This window comes from Rhinolophus hipposideros (genome assembly GCF_964194185.1).
Source record: "Rhinolophus hipposideros genome assembly, chromosome: 22".
NCBI classification, from domain to species: Eukaryota; Metazoa; Chordata; class Mammalia; order Chiroptera; family Rhinolophidae; genus Rhinolophus; species Rhinolophus hipposideros.
The window spans coordinates 22,636,650-22,657,861 of NC_138068.1; the positions used below are offsets into that span (position 1 = coordinate 22,636,650).

The 21,212-nt window shown below is 51.3% G+C and overlaps 1 protein-coding gene across 4 annotated transcripts in view; it reads left to right on the forward strand.

Moving 5' to 3' along the window:
* The window catches only part of BCL2L1 (BCL2 like 1), a 45,953-nt gene extending 28,455 nt beyond the window's left edge, over positions 1-17,498 (forward strand). For 2 of the 4 annotated variants that reach the window (XM_081033730.1, XM_081033729.1), the window contains exon 3: positions 13,662-15,325. In XM_081033730.1, the coding sequence (XP_080889856.1) occupies positions 13,662-13,799 (138 nt within the window). In that variant the 3' untranslated portion in view covers positions 13,800-15,325. Of the gene's footprint in view, positions 1-13,661 lie in introns of all 4 variants that reach the window. The other 2 variants (XM_081033727.1, XM_081033728.1) reach the window with 2 other exon arrangements.
* Positions 17,499-21,212: the final 3,714 nt, after the last annotated feature.

Here is a 21,212-nt window from a genome sequence, read left to right on the forward strand (position 1 = left end):
GGAGAGCACAGGCGACACACCTGGGTTTGAACCCCGCCTCCTCCATGTTGTGTCTCTGGAATCTTCAACTTTGCAAGTTAGGGCAATTCCAGGTAAAGAACAGGGGAGACAGGCATATGGTAAGGCGTGAACATTATACGTGAGACATAATGACACCAGAGTTCCTATAGTGCTGTTTTTCAATGCACTTTGGTTTACGTATGAAGACAGTGCGGTGTCCCCGGGGGTGAAGTGACTTGTCCAAGATCACACAGCGAGTTTATAAAGGGCAGCGCTGGGATTAGAACTTGGGTCTCTGGTCTCCTAAGAGAGCTTACTACTTTTCCCTTATGCAGCACTGCCCCCTGAGGGGACGCGGGGCAGAGGCCTCGGGGTCGCCTCAGAGCACATGGGGCAAGAGAGAGGGCCTCAGAGATCATCTGAGCCATCCTCCACCCTTGAGTGATCAGAAAAGTGAGGCCCAGGGCGCTTAATGGACATGTCCGCACCCACCTAGAACGACCACAGAGCAGGAGTAAACCCTCCTGTCCTGACTCAAGGTCCCAGGTCCTTTGTACAGTACCATGCAAAACTTCGAAATTGCCTTTTTTCCCATGCAAATCGAAAGCCTCATTCCAAATGCCAGCAGCAGTTTACGATTAGAACAACTGGTTTGGGGAGTTTTTGTCCAAATGCAATGTTGTTTTCTTTCTCTCTTTCTCTCTCAATTCTTAGTAAGGATAATACACTAGAAGTGGAGGGAGCTTCAGTGGGAGACCTTGATAGAAAACATAAAAATTTGGTAGTCTCCAAAATCTAGGGGGTCCTCAAAGCCAGGAAATAATGTAGAGGACAGTCTCCTTGCCTATCCCAGCTCGCTTGCCACTTGTTCGGCCCCACTCACAACCTACCTTCCAAAGGCCCAAACTTCCCTTGGCAGCTGCATCTGGTGAACGCCAACGGAAATCCCTGGTATTTTTCTTTGCATGCAGCCAACCATGGAGATGTAGGTCAGGCATTGCTGGCCTGGCAGTTACAGCAGCTCGAGCTTTACCTCCTGCACCTGCAGCCATGTTTGCTGAGCCCCATGGGGATGGGAAAAGGATGTTCCCCTCCAAACAGATCGAATCCTCAAGACTCCATGTGGGCGGAGCTGGCTGGGACTTAGGGGGGTGCTGGAAGAGACCACTTGGAATGTGGGGGACTACCTAGGAGGGTGGCTGCTTCTCTTCCCTGAATGTCTGATGCCTGCTGTGACTAGAAGCAGGGTTGACAGTACCTCTGCTCAGCTCAACTCAGCGTTATCATCACTGATGAAGACTAGAAAGGTCCCACCCTCCCCTTGGGCCCCCAGGCCTGCAGCTGAACCCCCACGCCTGTCTGGTGTTTACGGGATTGAAGCTGCCACCCTTTGGGACCTAGCCTGTTTTTATTTCTGCTCTCAGCTGTCTCTTGTCTCCGTGGACCTCACCTCCAGGTTTGTGCGTGCCCTTCCCCCATGATGCAGCCCCACGGGGCTCCTCCAGCCCGGTGCCCTCCTCTTTGGCCTTTGTTCTCTTCAGCACAGTTGCCAGTTCTGTGCCTGCCCTTGGGGAGAGCTTTCTTAGCCCCTCACACAAGCTCTGTTGGTCCAACCTAGCTGCACCCTTTCCAAGATTCAGGCTGCACCCTGGGTGGGGGCAGGGCTAAAGTTCCGAGATACAGAGGGGACACCTGTGTGGCTGCTCGGACTGGCCTCCAATTTGCTGGCTATTCTGTCCTGAGTTTTTTCCTGCCCTGGACCTCATGTAGCCCCTTGGTAAAGATGTGGGGACCAGGATTGATACATGTGCCATTGGTCTTCAAAATAACTTACAGGTGATATGCAAATGGACATTTTTACTTTAATAGTCAATGCTTTTATTTTACATTGATTTCCATCTGTGGCAAATGATTCTGGTTTTCTATTTAGAGTAGATATAATATCAGTTGCCTTTTCATTTATTTATTTAGCAAATATTCAGTGTCTACTCTATGCCAAGCTCTGTTCTAGTTACTGGCGACGCCTGTGCTCGTGGAGTTTACATTCTGAAAAGACAGAGAGTGCTGGTGGGGGTGGAGGGCGTCTAGGCCGCTGATGGCCTTTGTGTTTTGAACAAAGTGATTGGAAACGGCTTCTCTGAGGAGGCAGGTGAGCAGAGATCTGCATGACCATATAACAGTCTATGGTAAGAACATTCCAGACAGAAGGAACAAGTACAGAGACCCCCAGGTGAGGAGGGTGTGCTTTGCATGTCTCAGGAAGAGCAGAGGAGATGAGTGTGAGTGGAACAGAGTGAGCGAGGAGATAGTGGTAGAAGGTCAAGGTTTGTGTGAGCCATGGTGAGACACCCTGGCTCTGGCTCTGGGTAGATGGGGGGAGGCAGTGGGGTGTTTTGACCAGACAGGATCCAACTCCTTTTAGAAGGAGCGTTTTGTGTGGTGAGGGACCATAGCGGGCGGTGAGAGGCTGGGACACCAGGAGGGAGGTGGTTACAACTATACAGGCAGAAAATGGTGTTGGCTTGGACCAGGTGATGGCGGGAGAGGTCGTGAGAAGTGGTGGATTCTGGATCAGTTTGGAATACAGATCCAAAGGAATTTGCTGACAGACGAAAGCTAGAAAAGATTTAAGGGGGACTGCAAAGAGTTCCAGACTTCAGCACCTGGAAGGATGAAGCTAGTACCATTTACTAAAAATAGGAAAAGATGCAGAAAGAACGGGTTTGGGGAGGGTTAAGAATTTTCAGTACATTTACTTAAATTTTTTAAAGTGAGTCAATTGATAGAAAAATGTTAATGATACCTGGACAAGACCAACACAGTGCTGGCTGAAATTGTAGATGGGATGGACCACATGTGTCTGTGCTTCCTTCCAGCTCTAAAATTCTGCTTTGCTGATTTCGGCCCTCCAGGTCTCCCACTGATGAAGAATGGGAACTTGAGACTCAGCCTAGAATGTAGCTGATACAGAAGGAATGAGAGGAGGGGAATCCCTTAAGCCAGGCTTACCTCGTGTTAATTTGGAAGGACTTGGGAAGTTCTTGCACACATCCTGGCCTCCTGGCATTGCCTCCTTCACTCACGCACTGGCTCACTAAGCACCTTCTGCCTAGTAGGCCTTGGAGACAACACAGGTCTGACGTCCTCTCTGTCCTAATATAAAGCAAGCTGTGTCTACCTCTACGGTCACCCCATGCCTGGCCTCTCCACGGCCCTGCTTTTTCCTGGAGTTGGGGTGATGTGTTTGCTGAAAGTGAACAATCATCACAGCCCAGGCAGACCCTGCCCTCCCTTTGCCCTCCTTTTATTGCTATCCACACTTTGGGGCCTGGGAGCAAATGGCTTTGCCTCCCTGAGAGCAGAATTGGTTTTGTGTTACTTCATTCCGTAGTTATCAAGCTGGGGAAAAATCCTCAAAGGCTCTTCCCCTGCCTTTTGAGAAACAGAAGGCCAGAGAGGCAAACAACTCCCACAGTCCACATCCTGCCCATCAGCACATCCTTTCAGCTCTACTTTAAAAAAAAAATTCTGAATCTGACTGCTGCTCACCAACTTCTCTGGCACTGTCCTGGCTAAGCCACCATCGTATTTCTCCGGGACGACTACGGCAGCTCCCCACCAGACCTCTTGCTTCCACCCTTTCCCCTGGAGGTCTCCACCTAGCAGCCAGAGGGACTCTTGTTAAAACCCAAGTGAGATCATGTCCCTCCCCACTCACAGCACTGCAGTGTTCGCATGTCACTTAGAGAACAAACCCAAGGCCTTAAATGGCCTTCACCACCCTGCACAGTCTGACCTTTGGCTACTGCCAGACACATTGCTACCACGTTCCTTCATTCACTTGACTTCAGCCACTCTGGTGTCTTTCCTGATCCGGGAACATCCCAAGTATGCACCTGCCTCAGGGCCTTTGCACTTGCTGTCTCCTCTGCCTTTCCTCAGATCCTTGTAGAACCTGTTTTCTTACTTCATTCAGGACCCTGGTCAAATGTCACCTCTTCAAGCTTTCCCTGACCATGAGTTCTAATCCTGCCCTCTTCCATGTTTCTCTAACCTTTTTTCTCTCATTTATTTTTCCTTTTACCACTCATCGTCGCCATCTGACACATTTGTTTATTGCCTGTCTCTTCCCATTAAATTGTAAACTCATGCAGGTGGGAATTTTCATCTGATTTAGTCACTGCTTTATCCCCAGCACTTAGCATAGTACCTGGCATTTAGTGGACACTTAATAAAGATTTATGGAATGAATGAGCGTCCAGAGCTAAGCAGAGCAGTTTGTCTGGTCCTTCCTGCAACCCCACAGGTCAACCCACAAAAGGGTCACGGTCTATCTTGGAAAAGTCAGCTAACAGCTCTACCAAAGCTCCTTGGCATCACTTGTTTCCAAGATAATGACCAGGTAGTGGGAGGGACTCTGCAAGGACAGGCCTTGCAGGGACTGGGTTAGGGGTAAGGGAGGCACAGAGCAGCCATCAGCACGCCTCTCCCTTTCCCAGCCCTGAGGAAATGCAGCCCCAGTGGAGCCTTCAGCTTGGAGGTTTGGGCATGGGGGGGGGGGGTGAGAGAGTACTCACATGTGCATGCACTGGGGGAGGGAAGGGTGGTACAGGGATTCGCTCCCGCCCCCAAATCCTCCAGGGCTGTTGCCTTCTGCTGTGGAATTCCAAACATTTCCAATCAGATAAAGGTGGCTGAAAATACCAGGGACTTGTCTGGACTAGTTGGAGGCGGTGCTGGGGCGAGGAGGTTGAGGCCACAGGGGCAGAGACCAGCAAGGTCTGGCCTGTCCGAGGAGCTTGCCCTGAGTCACAGGTGCCACTGCCCTTTCCCCCTGGAATCCTGCAGGTTTGAGGGCAAGGCTGAGCAGGCTTTGGGCTGGAGGAGAATCCCACTCTTTGGTGGCAACAAGTCTTTCTCAGAATGTCACCTGTCATTTCCCACACTAATTACTGGATCTTTTGGATGCCTTTGAGAAAGAGAACCCAGGTAGTCACTCACACGTCCATATATGAGTTCCTTTCATCCTCCTCACGCTGCAGCAGCAGTAGGAGCCCTTTAAGATGATTCCCTTCGTTTTACAGATGGCGAAAGTTCCAAGCTTTCCCAGCATCCCAGACAGGGAACTGGACTCACCCTAAGCAAATCAGGGACAGAGCTGGGCCCACATCTGCTGACTCTCAGCTTAGCGCTCTTTTCTTCACAGCATGCAGCATTTCTCACCACCAGCCGAGACTCTGGGGACAGCTGTGGGCGGAAAGCAGGGAGTGGTGCTTTACACTAGGGAGTATTTGGAGGCATAGACCCCCGAAGGAAGCACGAGTTTTAGGGAAAGGTTTGGCCCCAGAAAACAAGCTCCTATTCCTTGTAGGTTGTTATCACAGTCCCTCCTGCCTTTGCCTCAACACAATGCAGAAGATGCCTTTTTCAGAACCTTCTTGTAGTTTCCTACCCCCTTTCCTGAGCCTGGGAGAACTTGGTGTCTTGGGAATCCTCGGCACCTGCCCAGTCGCCTGGTGTCTCGTGTCCTTCTGGTTTTGCCAGGCAGGGAGGATGAGCATGAAGAGAGAGAAAACTGGTTTTTCTTCCCTTCTCTCCTTACTGTCTACCAGTCAGCTCCACTCATCAGCACCTTCTCTGGGCCGGGCACTGACTTGGCTGGACCTGGGGGACAGAACTCCCGGTCAGAAATGAGCAGCTCCACAAACTGCTGAGAGGGCTGAAGAGACAGGGAGCAGGAGGCCTCCTTGAAGCCGTTCCGACCTGAGATAAGTGGAGAGCGCTTTGCAGAGGGACCAGCCTGGCAAAGGCCCTGACAGAACAGGACATGGCTGGAGGCCTGAGGCAGCCAGGTCCAGACAAAGCTGAGGAGACCCACAGGGTCCTGCAGACCATGGAGAAGGCTCTGAGACTCAAACTGGGTTTTGGTCTAAGAAGAAGAAGAGTAATAATAGCTGCCATTTGCTAAAAGCACTAGGTACTGTGCAGAGTTCTAAGGGCTTTACAGGCATCGAATCCTCAGTGTTCTTGTGAAATAAGTACACTTTTAGTCCTCATTTTATATATGAGATCCACAGCTAAACATCTTAGTCTCGTTGCAAGATGTACTGGGTACTTGCCTGCTTTTTGTTTGGTCTGGCAGCTCAGCTTGGTGGAGAAATGGAGGTCAGTTTGTCACCAGCCTTGGCCTTATCCAGATAGCGCTGCCATTTTACACATGAGGAAACTGATACTCAGAGGAGCAGGACCTGGTCCAGGGCCCAGTGCAAGGCCCGCAGAGCTTCCTCTGCCAGCCCGTGTTGCCTTCTCAGGCAGCCCTTGGGACAGAGTTGAAGAAGGGCAGCAGAGGGGAGAGGAACAAAACCAAAGCCCAGCCAGTGGGGAGAGAGAGAGGGAAAGAGGCAAGGCTTTCCCATAGCGCTGTCCAAAGGGGAAAGTTTTCCCGTAGAGCTATCCAAAGATGAAATGCTCCACCCCGGAGGGACGGGGCCCCTTAGGACAAGTGTGTAAGCAGAGAATACCCTAGAGAGGGTTGTGAACTCCCACGGTTATGGACCATCTGGAACGAAACAGACCCACTATGTGACCTGGGTGCTCCGCCTTTCTGCCGCCCATCTGGGCAACGACGGTGGTGGTGGTGAGCTCGGGCATCGCGGGGAAGGTCGGATATGTGCTTGTCTGCCTGTTTCAAAGGTGAACCTGGTCCTTCTTCCTGGACACTGGGAGAAGAGTAGACGGCTGTGGCAGAATAGGGAGTCACCAGGGATGGGATGAAGGAGGGCTGAGATGAGCGAGGCCTCAGAATTCCAGGGAATGGATGCCGATGAGCATGGAGCTCCACCCAGGAGCCGTTAGTACTTGGGCTCTGGAGCCAGGATGCCTGGATTCAAATCCCAACTCTGCCATTTATGAGCTGTATGGCACTCTGCGCCTGATTCCTCATAGTCTTGATGGCACTTAACTGCATGGGGTTAGTGTGATGATTCAGTGAGTTGGTATGCACGATGAAACTCCGAGCACCAGGGTGAGTACTCAGTAAGCACCAGTCACCACTCCTAGGGAAGGAGGTTATGAGCCCCGACACGAGCATCTGTGCCCCCTATAGCTGCTTTTCTGAATTCTCTCTCTGCCTCCAAGGCTAGCACCCTGGTTCTGAGCTGAGGAGGTGGAGAGCCCACGCTCACACTGCTGGGCCCGATAGCTTTCTTGATTCCCCAGCGAGGTGTTATCTCCTCCGGCACAACCACTTCCTTTTCTGAGAAATGAGCGCATCTGTGAGGCTTAGCTTCTTAGAACTCGTGGTGGGGGAGGAGAGGCTGGCAGCTGACAGGCAGAGTGGGAGAAAGATTAAATAAAACAAAGTTTGCTATGAGGTGCCTTCAAATATTCCCTAAAGATCAGATGGCATGGGCCCCCCATGACACCCTCTTCAGCCAGTAACACCAGGTCACCTTGCTTTACCAAGTGCTTTCATCCCCTGATCTCACCACTACTGCCTTATGGGTGGTGAGAAACTAAGGCACAGAAGTCGAGAGGCTTGCTATGGCACCCACAGCCAGGCTGGCTAGTCAGCCCAGCAGGCTGGCGCCCATCTCTTTGCCCCTGCTCCAATGAGCTGCCTCTCTGAGTTGCCCACATCCAGGCCCATGCTCCCCCAGGAAAGCCAAAGGAAGTGGATTCCAACCACAAACCTCACTTCTTCCGAGTCTCCCCCTGCAACCCCTTGCTGAGAGAATGATAAGGCCTCTCTGTTTGCCCCACCCCTCCTTCCTGCCATCTCCCAGGGATGTCCTGACAAGGCCTCATCGGTCTACTCAGCAGGCATTTATCAGCCTCTCCCCTAGGGAAACTGAGGCCAGGAGCAGAAGGTGACTCTGCAAGTGACTCGGGGCCGGAGCATGCAGGGCCATGAGGAGGCCAGAGCCAAGTACAGTCCTAATGGCCCTGGCACTTTCTCTAGGCTGCTAGAGCCCCTTCCTCTTCTCCACCTAGCTCTTTCCCGAAATAACCAAGCAGGAAGGAAGCGGTGGGCCTGGGCCCTGCAGAGTCACCCTAGAGGAAGGAAGGGCTCGTCTGGCACAGGCGCTTGTTCCCCACTGAAGCCAGGACGGAAGGGTTTCACTTTCCCTCCTGGTCGTCACATCCTTTTCCTGTGGCACCCAGTTCCCCTCAGCTGGCTGGGGGCCAGAGCTCATTCATTCAGCTGGTGGCCTCAGGCCACCTTCCCCCTCCGAGAGGGACTCAGGACTGTAGGCCTGGTCCAGAATGTGGGGTTTGCTGCTGCACATGCTGGGACTTGCACTTGGCTTCCCCGCTTCCCCATTTGGGGCAGGTCTCAATATCTCTGAGCCTCAGTTTACCCGGCCTTAGAATGAGGACCTCCTTCCGTAGCAGAAGTGCGTGCACCTGGACCTCAGTGGGGCCCGGGGAAGTACTGTGCTTTTGAAAGTGAGCCGAGTGCGTATCGAGGTTAGGAGCAAAGACGCGAGTCAGTTGTTGGTGTAGGCAGCCCGGCCAGGTCACCAGATTCATTTAGAATGGCACGTGCTGTGTTCCAGGCACAGTCAGGTTCTGGAAATAGAAGTTACAAAACAACACACAGTCCAGTAGGGGAGACAAGACAGAAAAAGAAGCACTCAAGTTACGATTATTGTGCATGTAATCAGGGAATATGGCCTAGTCAGGGTAAAATGCTTTAGCTCAGTGCCTGGCACAGGTAGAACATTCCAATGTGTAGTACAGGTCTGCTGCTACAACAGGTATTATTTTATTGTTATTTAAGAAGTGCGGACACTAGGAGCCGGAGAGGTGAAGTGACCTACTCACAGTCACACTGCTAAGTAAGAAGTGTGGCAACGTGGGAGGTGGGATTGGAGGAGTGATCAGATTCAAGCAGGGGCTGCATTGCATCCCCGGCGGGGGGGGGGGGGATCTGCCGGTACCTGGGCCATTGCCACAGGGACGACGACGTGCCAGCCTTTCCCCTGACTTCTCCAGGGTGGCCACTGGCTCAGGGCGACCTGCACTGTTCAGTTGGCTGCCTCTGGGCAGAGATCTAGCTGAAGTCAGTCTGTGCCTGTCTGGCTGGGTCCCTGGCTTCAGACAGGGGTCAGACTTGGTCCTTGCCTGCACTGAGCCCCCCAGACTGATAGGGGAGAACGACACAGACAGAGGGCCTCAACCTAGGGATACTTGCCTCTCCTTCCCGCGCCGGGGCCTGCACGCTGCTTGCTTCTGCTGGAGCACGCTCTTTCTCGACCGATGTTATGGGTCCTCCTCGGCCCCTCCACCCTGTCATTCAGGTCTCAGCTCCAAAACCTCTCTTCCCCAGAGACACCTCTGAGCACGCCCCCTGCATAGTCCCCCAGGTATTCTCTGTCCCCTCCTCATGACTTACTGAGTTCGAAACCCCATCACCTCTGAAATTGTTCTCTTCTTATCCTCTCTGCTTCCCACTAAGACAGTGTTTCTCAACCTTTTTTCCTTCTCACCGCCGCCTAAGGAGTCTTTTTACACGTCCTCATTGCCCTCCCGTGACATTTGAATACCACAGCTGTATAGTGTATCCCTACATGTGCTGTGGCCCCACGGAGAGCCACAAACCACTGTAACAGCCAAGAATTTTTCGCTTCGCCCCATTGGAGGTGACGTCACCCCCACTGAGCATGCACAGACTAGAACACAAGCTCCCTGAAAGCAGAACCCTGTCTGCCTTGCTCAATGCTGTCTCCAGTGCTGGGCTTGGAGTGTGATAGGTGCTTAGTAAATAAATAATTTGTGGTGTGAATGAAAGTCCATAAACCCTGGAGTACTTAGGAAACATTCATCCCGGAGTTGAAGGATGGGCTAGTAGGGCCGGTATCTGGGAAGACAGGACTCCAGAGTGGAGTCTTGCAAGCTGAGCAGGGGTTGGCTAACTGAGGAAGGGAGATGCGGGAGGGTGGCCAGTTAGCGGACACGTGTTAGCAGAGGCACATGTGGGGCCGGTGGGGTGGGGCCATCCCTTGTGTGTGACCGACCGTGGGAGGCCTTGGCTTCTTCTAAGACCCCTGGTTCTTGTGTCACCATTCTGAAGGGCCTCAATGCCAAGTCGGGAGACCCCAGTTCCTAGTCCAAGCTCTACCACACACCGGCGTGTGACGCTGTAGAATGTGCAGGTGGGTTGGCATTGCCAGCTCGTGGGGTCTGCCGGGCTAGGAGTCCGTGATTCTCCCATGGGGATCGTTAGCCACTGCCTCTCTCCAGTGGCCTTGAAAATCCCCATGTGGATCCCCAACATAGCGGTCACAGTTACAGAGACACTTCCCACATTTGCTCTCACACAGCTGAGGATGCAGACATCTCTCAGGCCTGGGTCTCATGAGAGTCTGTGTGACATCAGAGACCTCCCTACAAGCCACCCTTCCATCTTACCTCCCTGCCCACCAGGCCACGCTAGCTACAACTAATGGGAGCCGCTGAGAAGCAGTGGGAGCTTATCTCTGCTATTCCAGACTGGGCTGCTTTGCAGTCCTGTTTATTTATCCAGAGCAGCCGCCCGCTGAGAAAATGGCTGTGTTTGTTTCCAAGTGTGTCGTGGGAGCCGTGGGCTAAATATACCCACACCACTGCCTCCCAGCACCCGCCCTGGAACAGCACGCCCCGTTTTGCTCGTGCTCTCTCTGCAAAAGCAATCCCCAGAATCTACAGCCCTTGGAAAGCCTACTGTCCCCTCCCCAGGAGAAGGAGCTCCTTGAAGTGGAGACAACGGTTGTCCAAGCCAGGAATGCACACGTGGGGACTGGTCAGGTCAGAGCCTTGTTCTCCATGGCACCGAAATGAGAATGTTCCCTCCACCCTGGAATGACTGTTCCTGGACAGGGAGTGCTTTGTGCCCTTGCAGTGACAGGGCCTATTTACTCCAGCCCAGCCCTAGAGCCGAAAATTTCCTGTGGCTGCCAGCCCTCTACTTCAGGAAAGTTCCCATCGAGGGAGCCAGGCCTCTCCCACTTTGGCTACAAACACAGTGTCCCTGGTTTCTTGTGGGACATTTGGCCCCTTGGGATAGATAACCAGGGCCTTTTGGCCATGGCCTCACTTCTCCCATGCTCCCACAGCCCAGGACTCTCCCCGCTCACAGATCCAGCTTTTTTGTGACTCCACCTGGACCTACTTTGCTTGGGATCAGAAAAATTAAAACTCCTATACGAATTTTCTTGTCTGCCAACACCCATGGAGGCTGGCCAGGATGAAGGGGGAGAGACGGAAGCACGTCCACACCAGCCATGCCTGGGCAGCGACAAGACTAAGAGTTAGGAGGCTGGCTGCTGCCGCTGCTGCTGCCCTTCTCTCCCCAGACCCAAGGCTCCACCTCCGCCCATCGCCATCCCCCTTTTCCAGGGAATCCATTCAGCACTAGTGACAGCCCCCCACTGAGGGAATGCCCTGCAGTGGCAGCACTCCCTTTGGAGCCAGGAGGTCCTGGGTTCTGATCCTGACGTTGCCACCTGTTAGCTGGGTGACCCCAGGCAGGGTCTTCCCGCTGTAAACCTCAGTTGTCTCATCCGTGAAATGAGGTTCAGATCTCTTGTCTGGGGATTCTGATGAAGGTGAAATGAGATAACTGTGACTGGCACGTGGCAGACATGCAATGTCCTTGTTCTACTCAGGCATTTGTGCCACCACCAACTATGTGCCAGACACTGCTGGGCACGGGGTGTGTAGAAGTGAGACAGGATCTCTGCCTCTTGAAGCCACATCTAGTGCAGGAGGTAAATCAAACAAAAATGGAGTGTAGAGTCTGGTTATGTAAAGTGCTAAGACGAAGAATAAAGCAAGGGGAGGGGATAGATAGGCAGGAGAGATGGGGGTGGGTACCTTGTCACACATGGTAGCCAGGGAAGGCCTCTGAGGAGATGCCGTTTGAGCAGAGTCGGGAGTGAAATGAGGGAGTGAGGCAGGAGACATCTGAGGTCAAGTGCTCCAGGAAGGAGAACAGCAAACTCCCGAGCTCAGCAGATACTCGAGGAACAGGAGGAGGAGGCTGGTGCTCCATGTGGAATGTGCAGTGGGAGGGGCCCGGTCCCCCCAGGCCTGGCTGGCCGGTAGGGCATTTATTCCAGGTGTGATGGGAAGCCTGGCAAGGTGCAGGGCTTAGAGCCATGTGGTCTGAGTGCAGGGCCTTTCCCCATCCACCCGCTTTTCCCCAGAAGATGGGAAGCTTTCTGGTGAGGACTCTGGCTGATGCGTCACTGCTCCTCCCGAATGGCTTAATGAATGTTGAGGGTTGTCCGAGTCGCGTTGGCAGCTCTGTGCACATGGCGCGCCTCTAGAGTAAGTAACAGGAATAGGTGTGAACAGCAACGACCCCAGCTTTCTAAGTGCAAGGGAAGGCTGTGGAGGACCTAGCACAGGCTCGCCAGGATCTGGTCTGTTGTTACAAATCTTCTCTGTGTGGAGCAGGGAACAAGGCTCAGCGCCATCGAGACCAGAAGTGGGGCCAGGCGGGTATCGGAGTGAGCAGACTAGCCACGTGGGACCTGGGACCCACTGGAGATGGAGGCCCTGTCTGAGGAAGCCACCACTCAGCCAGTTGGGACCAGGTGGAAATGTGGGCCAAGGGTGTGAGCTCTTGGTGGAGAGGCAAGAGCACAGGCTCTGGAATCAGCCAGTGATTCATTCCCTCCCTAGACACACACAGCACACTGGTTTCTAGGCGCCAGACACCAGGCTTGGATTCTGGTTCCATCACTGACAAAGCTGGGTGACCTATCAAGTCCCTCCTCCCTCAGAGGCCCAGCTTCCTGGTCCGTAAATGGGGAGAGACAGCCTGCTTTGCAGCATTGCTGGGAGGATTAAAGGACAAATGGGATGGCAAGCTCCTCATTGAGGGTGCTCCACGCTCCCCTCTCCCTGCCCCACAGGCTGGCTCCGCCCTGGGCTGGGGAATTGAACCCGAAGCTCCGCCCTCCCATATCATGTGCTTCCCTCCTGACTATCTTCTGAGGGCTGTTGCTCACTTCTCCTGGGCCTAGAGTCATGCCCCCAGCGCTGGGGACAGGGACAAGACCTTAGACCCATCCTGCATGGTTGTTACCCTCTACTCGGACCTGCTCTGCCCACCATCAGCCTGCCCTGGACAGAGGCTCCCTCCAGAGGAAGGAGGAGCCCCTGGCCACGGGCTCGGACCTGCTCTGTCCCTTTTCTCTCCCTTCCTCCCTCCCTCCATCACAGCAGTGGAAAGGCTGAGGCTTTCTCAGACTCTACTTCAAGCTTCTCTGTGGCTTCCAGACCACACATAGTCCAGCTCTCACTCACCCTGCAGCCTCGGCTCTCCTATCCCTCCCTCCCTCTTCACTCCGCTCCAGACATTTGGCCTGTTGTTCCCTGACCCTGCCCATCTCTTTCTCACCTCAGGTTCTGGAGTACCACTTCCTAGCTGTCTGACCTTGGACAAAGCTCTTGCCCTACGTTGCACTTGTTTTCTCAGCAATAAAATGGGTTGGTAATCCCCAGCTGTGGTGTCAGGGACGGCATCCCTTAACCCTTTGGCCCAGAGTGGACACATGGCTAGTTTTTCAAATCACCAAGGCCATCGTGTGTAGGTGGCCCTCTTTCTCCTACCCACTCACATTACTGTTTGAGGACTCAAACAACACCTCCCCTTCTCTTTGTTCCTGCAGGACACTTTTGTGGAACTCTACGGGAACAATGCAGCAGCCGAGAGCCGGAAGGGCCAGGAGCGCTTCAACCGCTGGGTCTTGACGGGCGTGACTTTGGCTGGCGTGGTTCTGCTGGGCTCGCTCTTCAGTCGGAAATGACCAGACACTGACCACCCCCTCCCTCCCACCCCCGTCCTGCCCTCACCACATCCCTCCTTCCAGCCACCGTTGCCACCAGGAGAACCACTACGTGCAGCCCATGACCACCCATCCAGCACAGGGTTGGGCCTACACATGGTCCCCCGCAGTTAGTTTTCTAGAATCTATCATGCTTTTGTGAAAGCCGCCTTCCCCCACACCTCAGTTCTCCTGGCCTCAAAACCCACAAATTCTCCCCAAAATCTGCCCCATGGAAGCTGGCAGGTGTGTGGGGGTTTGTGGCTGGGGGCTGGAGGGCCCTGCCTATTTGGTGGAACCCCCTTACCCTTAGCCTCCCCGAGAATGCTTTCCTGCCAGGGAGCTGGAAATTTTTCTGACCCTTTTTCCCAGAAAGACAGACTAGATTGCCTTCCTTTTGATGTTTGTGGCCTCAGAATTAATCATTTCTTATTCCTCTCCCCCACCCCGAGGACCTGGGCTCCCCTCCCTTTCATCCCCACCCTACAATAGTCACTTAGGGGCCACTCTGACTAATTAGGGATTCAGGCTGCTTGGGATAAAGAAACAGGACCAGGACCCCTCCTCACCTCCGGCCTGGCCAAGTCCCCACTCCCAATCCCATGTCCTCTGGAGGCCTCTGGCTAGAGGCCAGGCCCCCCCCCCCCCGCCCAGGAGGGAAGGGGAGGTAGCTGCAGGAAGCACCCCATGCCAAAGCTGTGGTGGCCCTTGCAGTTTAGCACTACCCCGGTTCCCGTCCCCTTCCCTCCCCTGGCTCCCATGACCGTGACTGAGGGACCAACTGGGCCCGAGACAGGTGCCCCAGAGCTGTTTATGGCCTCAGCTGCCTCACTTCCTGCAAGGAGATCAGCCTGTGGCATGCCTTGGGCTGCTGCCCATGGGGTCCAGGGGTTCAGGGGCCTTGGCCCAGAGGTGAAGGGGAGCTACGGGGAGCAGCTATGGAAGCCCTAGGGTCTTCCCTACCTCAGGCAGGAAGGGCAGGAAGGAGAGCCTGGTGTGCAGGGTGGAGGTGGGGCTGGCTGGAGGGGCCAGTCCTGCCTGGCCAAACAGATCCGTGCCACACCCCCATTCAGCCTGGGCAGCGGGGCTGCCAGGTCAGAGTGGCCTGGCCCAGAGCCCTTCAGGCCTCTCTCCTCTGCTCCACCCATGGCCTGTCTCATCCCTGGGGATCCTGGCCTAGCCTGGCCACCCCAGGCTCTCTGCTGTACATATTCGAGACTAGTTTTTATTCCTTGTGAAGATGATATACTATTTTTGTTAAGCGTGTCTGTATTTATGTGTGAGGAGCTGCTGGCTTGCTGTGCGTGTGCACGTGGAGAGCTGGTGCCCAGAGATTGAACAGCCTGAGGCTCCCTCCCCTGCCCTGGTCCGGGGACGCCAGCCAGGGGTCCTGGCTCCTGGGGGCACCTGTCCCTCCCCCAACCTCCACCCCACTCTTTTCCAGCTCTTTGAAATAGTCTGTGTGAAGGTGAAAGTGCAGTTCAGTAATAAACTGTGTTGACTCAGTGAACAAAGGGCCTGGGCTCTTGTGTGCTCCGAGTCGGGGAAGAAGGGGCTACTTGGCTGACAGGCTGCAGGAGAGCGGGTGCTGGTGCTGGCTCTGCTCTCAGTGGGAGGCCCTTGGGTGAGTTCCTTCCTCCCTCTGAGTTTCCCCATCTGTACATTGACCGGTTTTTTCTTGAGCATCTGCTGTATGCTGGACAGTAGGGCTGTGTGTGAACAGGACAGTCTCTGCCCTCAGAGCTGACATTCTAGTGGGAGAAACACTCAAACAGCCATGGGCGTAGTCCTAGGCTCTGGGGACTCTGCAGTGAATGAACCGCTTGTCTGTATGGAGCTTCCATTGTAATCTTGGAGACAGACTGGACAAATACAAGGATAGCTGTTGCAGGGCAAAGATGGAAACAGGATGACCATGAGGAAGCATGGCAGGACTTCAAGGACTTAGTGGGGAAGGAGATAAGAAAAGGTCAGAGTTGAGATAACATTTTAAAGGTAGGTCTCACAAGGTCAACTGATGGATTCAAGATTATAGAGTAAGAGGAGTCAAGGGTGATTCAGGAGTTTGGAATGATGATGCTATCATAGTTTAAAAATGTCTGAGGCCAGTGATCCCAAGAGGCTCATTGTGAGTGTTCCAACAGCATTTAATATGGGACCTGAGTTTGGGAGTCAGGGAGGACTCCCTGGAAGAAGTGACCCCAGGGCCTGAAGAATGTTTAAGAGTTAAAGAAGCGGGGAGGCAAGACGAGTGGTCCTGAAGAAGCAAATGCTCAGGATGAACAAGAGATTTACTCAGGCCGAAGGAAAGCTGGTGTGTCTGGAGTTGAAGGGGCTCCTGGGTCACTGTGATGCCAGAGAGATGGGGTGAGGGGACTGAACTTGGTCCCGAGGGCAGCAAGAGCCTCCAAAGCGCCCTCTGGCTGCTGTGTAAAGAAGGTTCTGAAGGGGGAGCAGAGTGGGAAAGAAGCCGTGGTTTGGTTCACGCTCCATTTCTGAGGGTGGACAGGCACTGTGTATCCTGGGTCACTATTCCTAGTCTTTGAGCAACCTCTACGTCCCAGCTTTTCCCTCTATGAAATGGGTATGAAGGCAGAACCCATCTCAGGCGATGGTGGTCAAGATTGAAGGAGATAACCCAACAGAGCTTGGGGGAGGACTGGATGTTGGGGGGACAGGGGATGCAGCGACGACCCCCCCCCCCGTGACGCGGGCTACCCAGGAGGAGGGAGGAGGCGCTCCTCACCAAGTTCCCAGTGGCTGCGGCCAGAGGACGGGGCGGGCGCTCCAGCAGGGGGACGGGCCTGGAGGCGGGACCTGCCTCGGAGTTCCGCCCCGCCCCCTTGCAGGAGTGGGTGTGACTGCCCCCTGGTGGCCGGGGGACGCGACCTGAAAGCCTCTCCATCCTTGTTCACCAGAAGGCTGGCTGCGCTTCCAACCCTTGGCGACCAGGTTCAGAGCTCGCCACTCCTCTCTTGGGGCTCAGGATCACCATGCTCCTTAGTTCAAGACTAAAGCCTCCAGCCTCTCACCCACCCCTATGACCACGAAGAGTCCCTGGTCTCTGGTCCTTACCTAGCCACTCAAGTCCCTTCCCCAGATTCTTGATATTCTTCCATTATCATCTTTTCACATACAGGAAAATACATGGATATCAATATTTTACCCCCCCCTTTTTTTTTGCACAAATGGTAACAGACGCATTGTGTCTTACTTTTTACACCTAAATAATGTCTTATAGAACTTTCCGTGTCCATATATGAATCCCCATGTACTCATCATGTAGCTTCAACAGTTAACTCATGGCAGCTTCATTCTTTTTTTCTAGCTAGGTAGTAATCCACAAACATTTTAACCAGACTTCTGAGTGATTCCCAATCTTAAACATGTCACACACACAAAATATTGGAAAGGGGGGGCGGACCAGTGACTCAGATGGAGCGCGTCCTCTCAACCACAAGGTTGCCGGTTCGACTCCCGCAAGGGCAGGACAACTGGACCTGGAGCTGAGCTGCGCCCTCCACAACTAAGACTGAAAGGACAACAACTTGAAGCTGAACGGCGCCCTCCACAACTTGACTTGGAAAAGTCCCGGAAGTACACACTGTTCCCCAATGAAGTCCTGTTCCCCTTCCCCAATAAAATCTTAAATAAATAAATAAATATTTGAAAGGGAAAGCTAGAAGGGTTTTCCGACTTTCGGATTGTCTGTGTGGGTCTGGGGGGAAATTCACCCCATTTCTATATATTTTTGTGAGAGAAATGAAAGACAACATATTTCCTAGAGAGGATATGAAGTATTAACTTTGATTAAAACATCTGAAAACATTTTAAAATTTATTTCTTAAGGAACTTGATCTTTTTCCTGTAAATGCAACTTTTTTATGTGAGGTTTTATGATCAAAATACTTTACACAATTCCTGACCAAGGCTTATTAATGCTCTCTAGATTTTTGGTAGTCAACATCGACAAGAAACCTTGTAACCTTAAGTAGGTGATAACAAGGATTTTAAACCATTCCAAGCTTACAATTAAAAGTATATTTAAATGCTCAAATAATTCTCCCTTTCTTTAATTGACAAATATAATGTTATCAATGGATTTCAAATCTAAATGAACTTTTTCACTTTGGGTATTTTAAAATAATGACGAGTTCCAGAACACAGGAACTGATGTGAAGGTTTCGATTTCTTTTTTTTTTTTTCTGTTTGGATGATCTATCCATAGCTGTCGATGATGAAGTTTGTTTGGTTTTTGTGTTTGTTTGTTTGTTTTGAGAAAATGGTAATTAAAACTGGACAAGGCTGTATATGACACAAAGGAAGAGAGGGAGAGAAGAAGGAAGAAAGGAAAGGAATCTAGGCCAATTTACTTATAAACATACAAGCCAAAGTTCTAAGTATAATATTAACAAAGCAAATCTAACAACATATAAAAATAATAATACATCATGACCTAGTAGAGTTTATTCCAGGTAAACACGACTGACTCAGTATAAGAAATCTTTCAATGTAATTCATTGTATTGAAACATTAACAAAGAAAATCCTTATGGTATTTCAGTAAATATCAAAATAGTATTTGGTGAAATTTAACACCTATTCATGATTTTTAAAAAATCTTTTAACAAGCCAAGGGTTGAAAGTTAGCTTTGACTTTTTTACACTCTTCTGAATTCTATAAAAGTTTAAGATAATGATTGTGTGCATTGTTTGTGCAATTTTTTTTTCCCCTAAGGAGGGCTCAGCTCACAGTGGCCCACGCAGGGATTGAACCGGCAACCTTGGTGTTATCAGCACTACGCTCTAACCAACTGAGCTAACCAGTCACCCCGCTTGTGCAATTTTTAAAAATTAACAAGTCATGCCAAAAAACAACGACTTATATCATGATCAAATTGATTACATAATGTCCAGCTCTCCATTTGTCTCTCTTCACCAACACAGCCTTTGTCATGAGGCAAAAATAACAAGAACTTTTTCTTAATATATATGAAATAATAGAAATAAACACATATGATCTCTCTAAATTTATGTCTTCTTTGACTTTTAATAAATATCCATGCACTGATATTAGAATTCTAGGCATATGAAGTATAAATTACCTCTGAAATTATTTAAACCATCCCACCTCAGTAGGTTCACACATGAATAATTAGCCTGATTAATTCCATGATAAAGAGCCTTGTGAATTCTTATGAAATTTAAGTGATCTTACTACAAAGTTTTAACATGTCAATCTTAAAATTTGAGGAAGTCACTCTTAAAACCAAGAAAATGGACACAAGGTTAAAAAAATTATCTTCTGAAAATAAAAAAGAATATAAACAATGTAGCAGCCGAGCCAACAAGATGGTTTGTAAATTTGTTGCTGAGTGGGAAATGAGCAGTCCCCACGTCAGGAAGGCTTGGCTCAAATTGCACTGACGTCAAAAACAATCTCTCCCCAAGCAAAACAAAACTGCCCTGTCTTATTGCTTTGTAAAAAGAATAACAATAAACAAAACTAACGGTAAGGCCCTTATCTGTATATCATTTATGTGGCAGAACATCCTTCTGCAGCTGGTTGGACGTCCCCTTTAGGCACATCAGTCTCACCTAGGCTTCCTGCCATGCCCCCTGGGCAGCTGGAAAACAAACTCCTCCAATGGCTCCGTGGGCTTTGCAGAAGGTGGGTGCCCTTCCAAGTTAGATCCCAGGTGCTCTGCGGCTGACCACTGCAGTACATGTCCAAGAAGGAAGAGCCCAACCTTAACCATGCTCAGCTCCTCCTGGCAGGACAGCAGGGGCCCGGGGAGAGACAGGCTAGTGCAGTGGTTAGGGGCAAGACTCTGCAACTAGGCGACCTTGGGCAGCTGGGTGCCCTTAGACAAGTGACTTCACCTCTCTGTGCCTGAGTTTCTTCACCTGTAAAATGAGGATGATAATTATACCTACCTGATGCAGAAGTTATGCAGATTTCAGGCTTGTGAAGTACTTAAGAATGGTATCTGGCACCATAAATACTACATAAATTTTATCAGGCTATGCTGCCAGAGCCCCTGCGCCTCACGACCAATGCTCCAAGGACCCCTGAGGGGACTAGTCTAGGGGCTCCAACTGTCCCAAACTCTATTAGTATGGCTATCCCCCAAAAACAAAGCCTAACATAAGGATTCAGATGTGAGCAGTTTTGATCCCAGGGCAGCAGGGCAGTGAGGCAGGGAACGACAGCACGCCAATACAGGGTGCAGTGTCGATTAAGTTGCCACTTCCGACAATGAAACTTCTTCCCAGGGGATCCTTTGAAAGACTTGTGTAACATTCTAGGGGCAAGAACACAACGTGTTTATCCACCAAATTCCATCCCTCGTTGGCTCATGGCTGATCCTTGGTTAATTTTCCTCAGCATTGGGCACTTCCTGCCTGCCCCATGCGTGGGCCAACTATAAACCTACGACCAAAGAGACACAGGTGCCTGTTCCCTTGAATGAGACGTGTCCACCCAAGCTGCACAGGACCTCTGAAGGTAGGCTGAGGGCAATAGCTGGGGCACCAACACCTCTCCCAGAACTTGTGAACCTTTGTAGTACACCAGTTGAGAAACTCTGCTTGAGGGAGGAACAATTTGGCAGTTCTCAACGTTTGCTAATCCAAACAATACCGCAATGAACAACTTCGCATGTCCATCATTCTACACACATGGGTATGTATCCACAGGAAATTCAGAGCAGTGGAATTGCTGGGCCAAAGGGTGTACGCATTTGTCATATTGATGTAGGTAGCCAAAGCTGGCGTCCTGTGAAACTGCCCGTCTTCTGCACCTTGGCCAACATCTGTGTTAACACTCTTTGATCTTTGTCAATCTGGTTGATTAAAAAATAGTATCTCATGCTTTAAAATTTCATTTTCAAAACTTTAATTGAGGTTGGCATCTTTTAATAATTTGAAAGCCATCTGTACCCCTAATAAGTTAATGACCAACAAAGGCTGCAAATGGCACACAAAGATAGCGAGGCATCAAGTGCCTCCTGGCCAGAGAACACAGCACACCCATGAAACAGTCTTGTCAAAAAGTCAAATCTGAATCAGTAGAATGCAGACTTGGGGAAAAATCCTCGGGACGAATGACCTTGCTTCTCTACTTCCACTTCCGGGAAGATGGAGCAGATGTAATTTTCCCTATTTCTCCTGCTAAGTCAAATGAAAAACCCCGGACATTATATATAAAACAAGCTAAGAAAATTCGGAAAGGTGGAGAGAAGGCCAATCAACCATGGGCTTCAGGACCTGAGGAATGACATGATGGTGAGTTCCCTGGGTTTTCTTTCTGCCTCAGAGATCCCAGACTTGGAGCTGAAGAAGCTGGAAGTGGCTACCCAAAAGAGCCAAAGAAAAGGAGAAAAAACAAAACAAA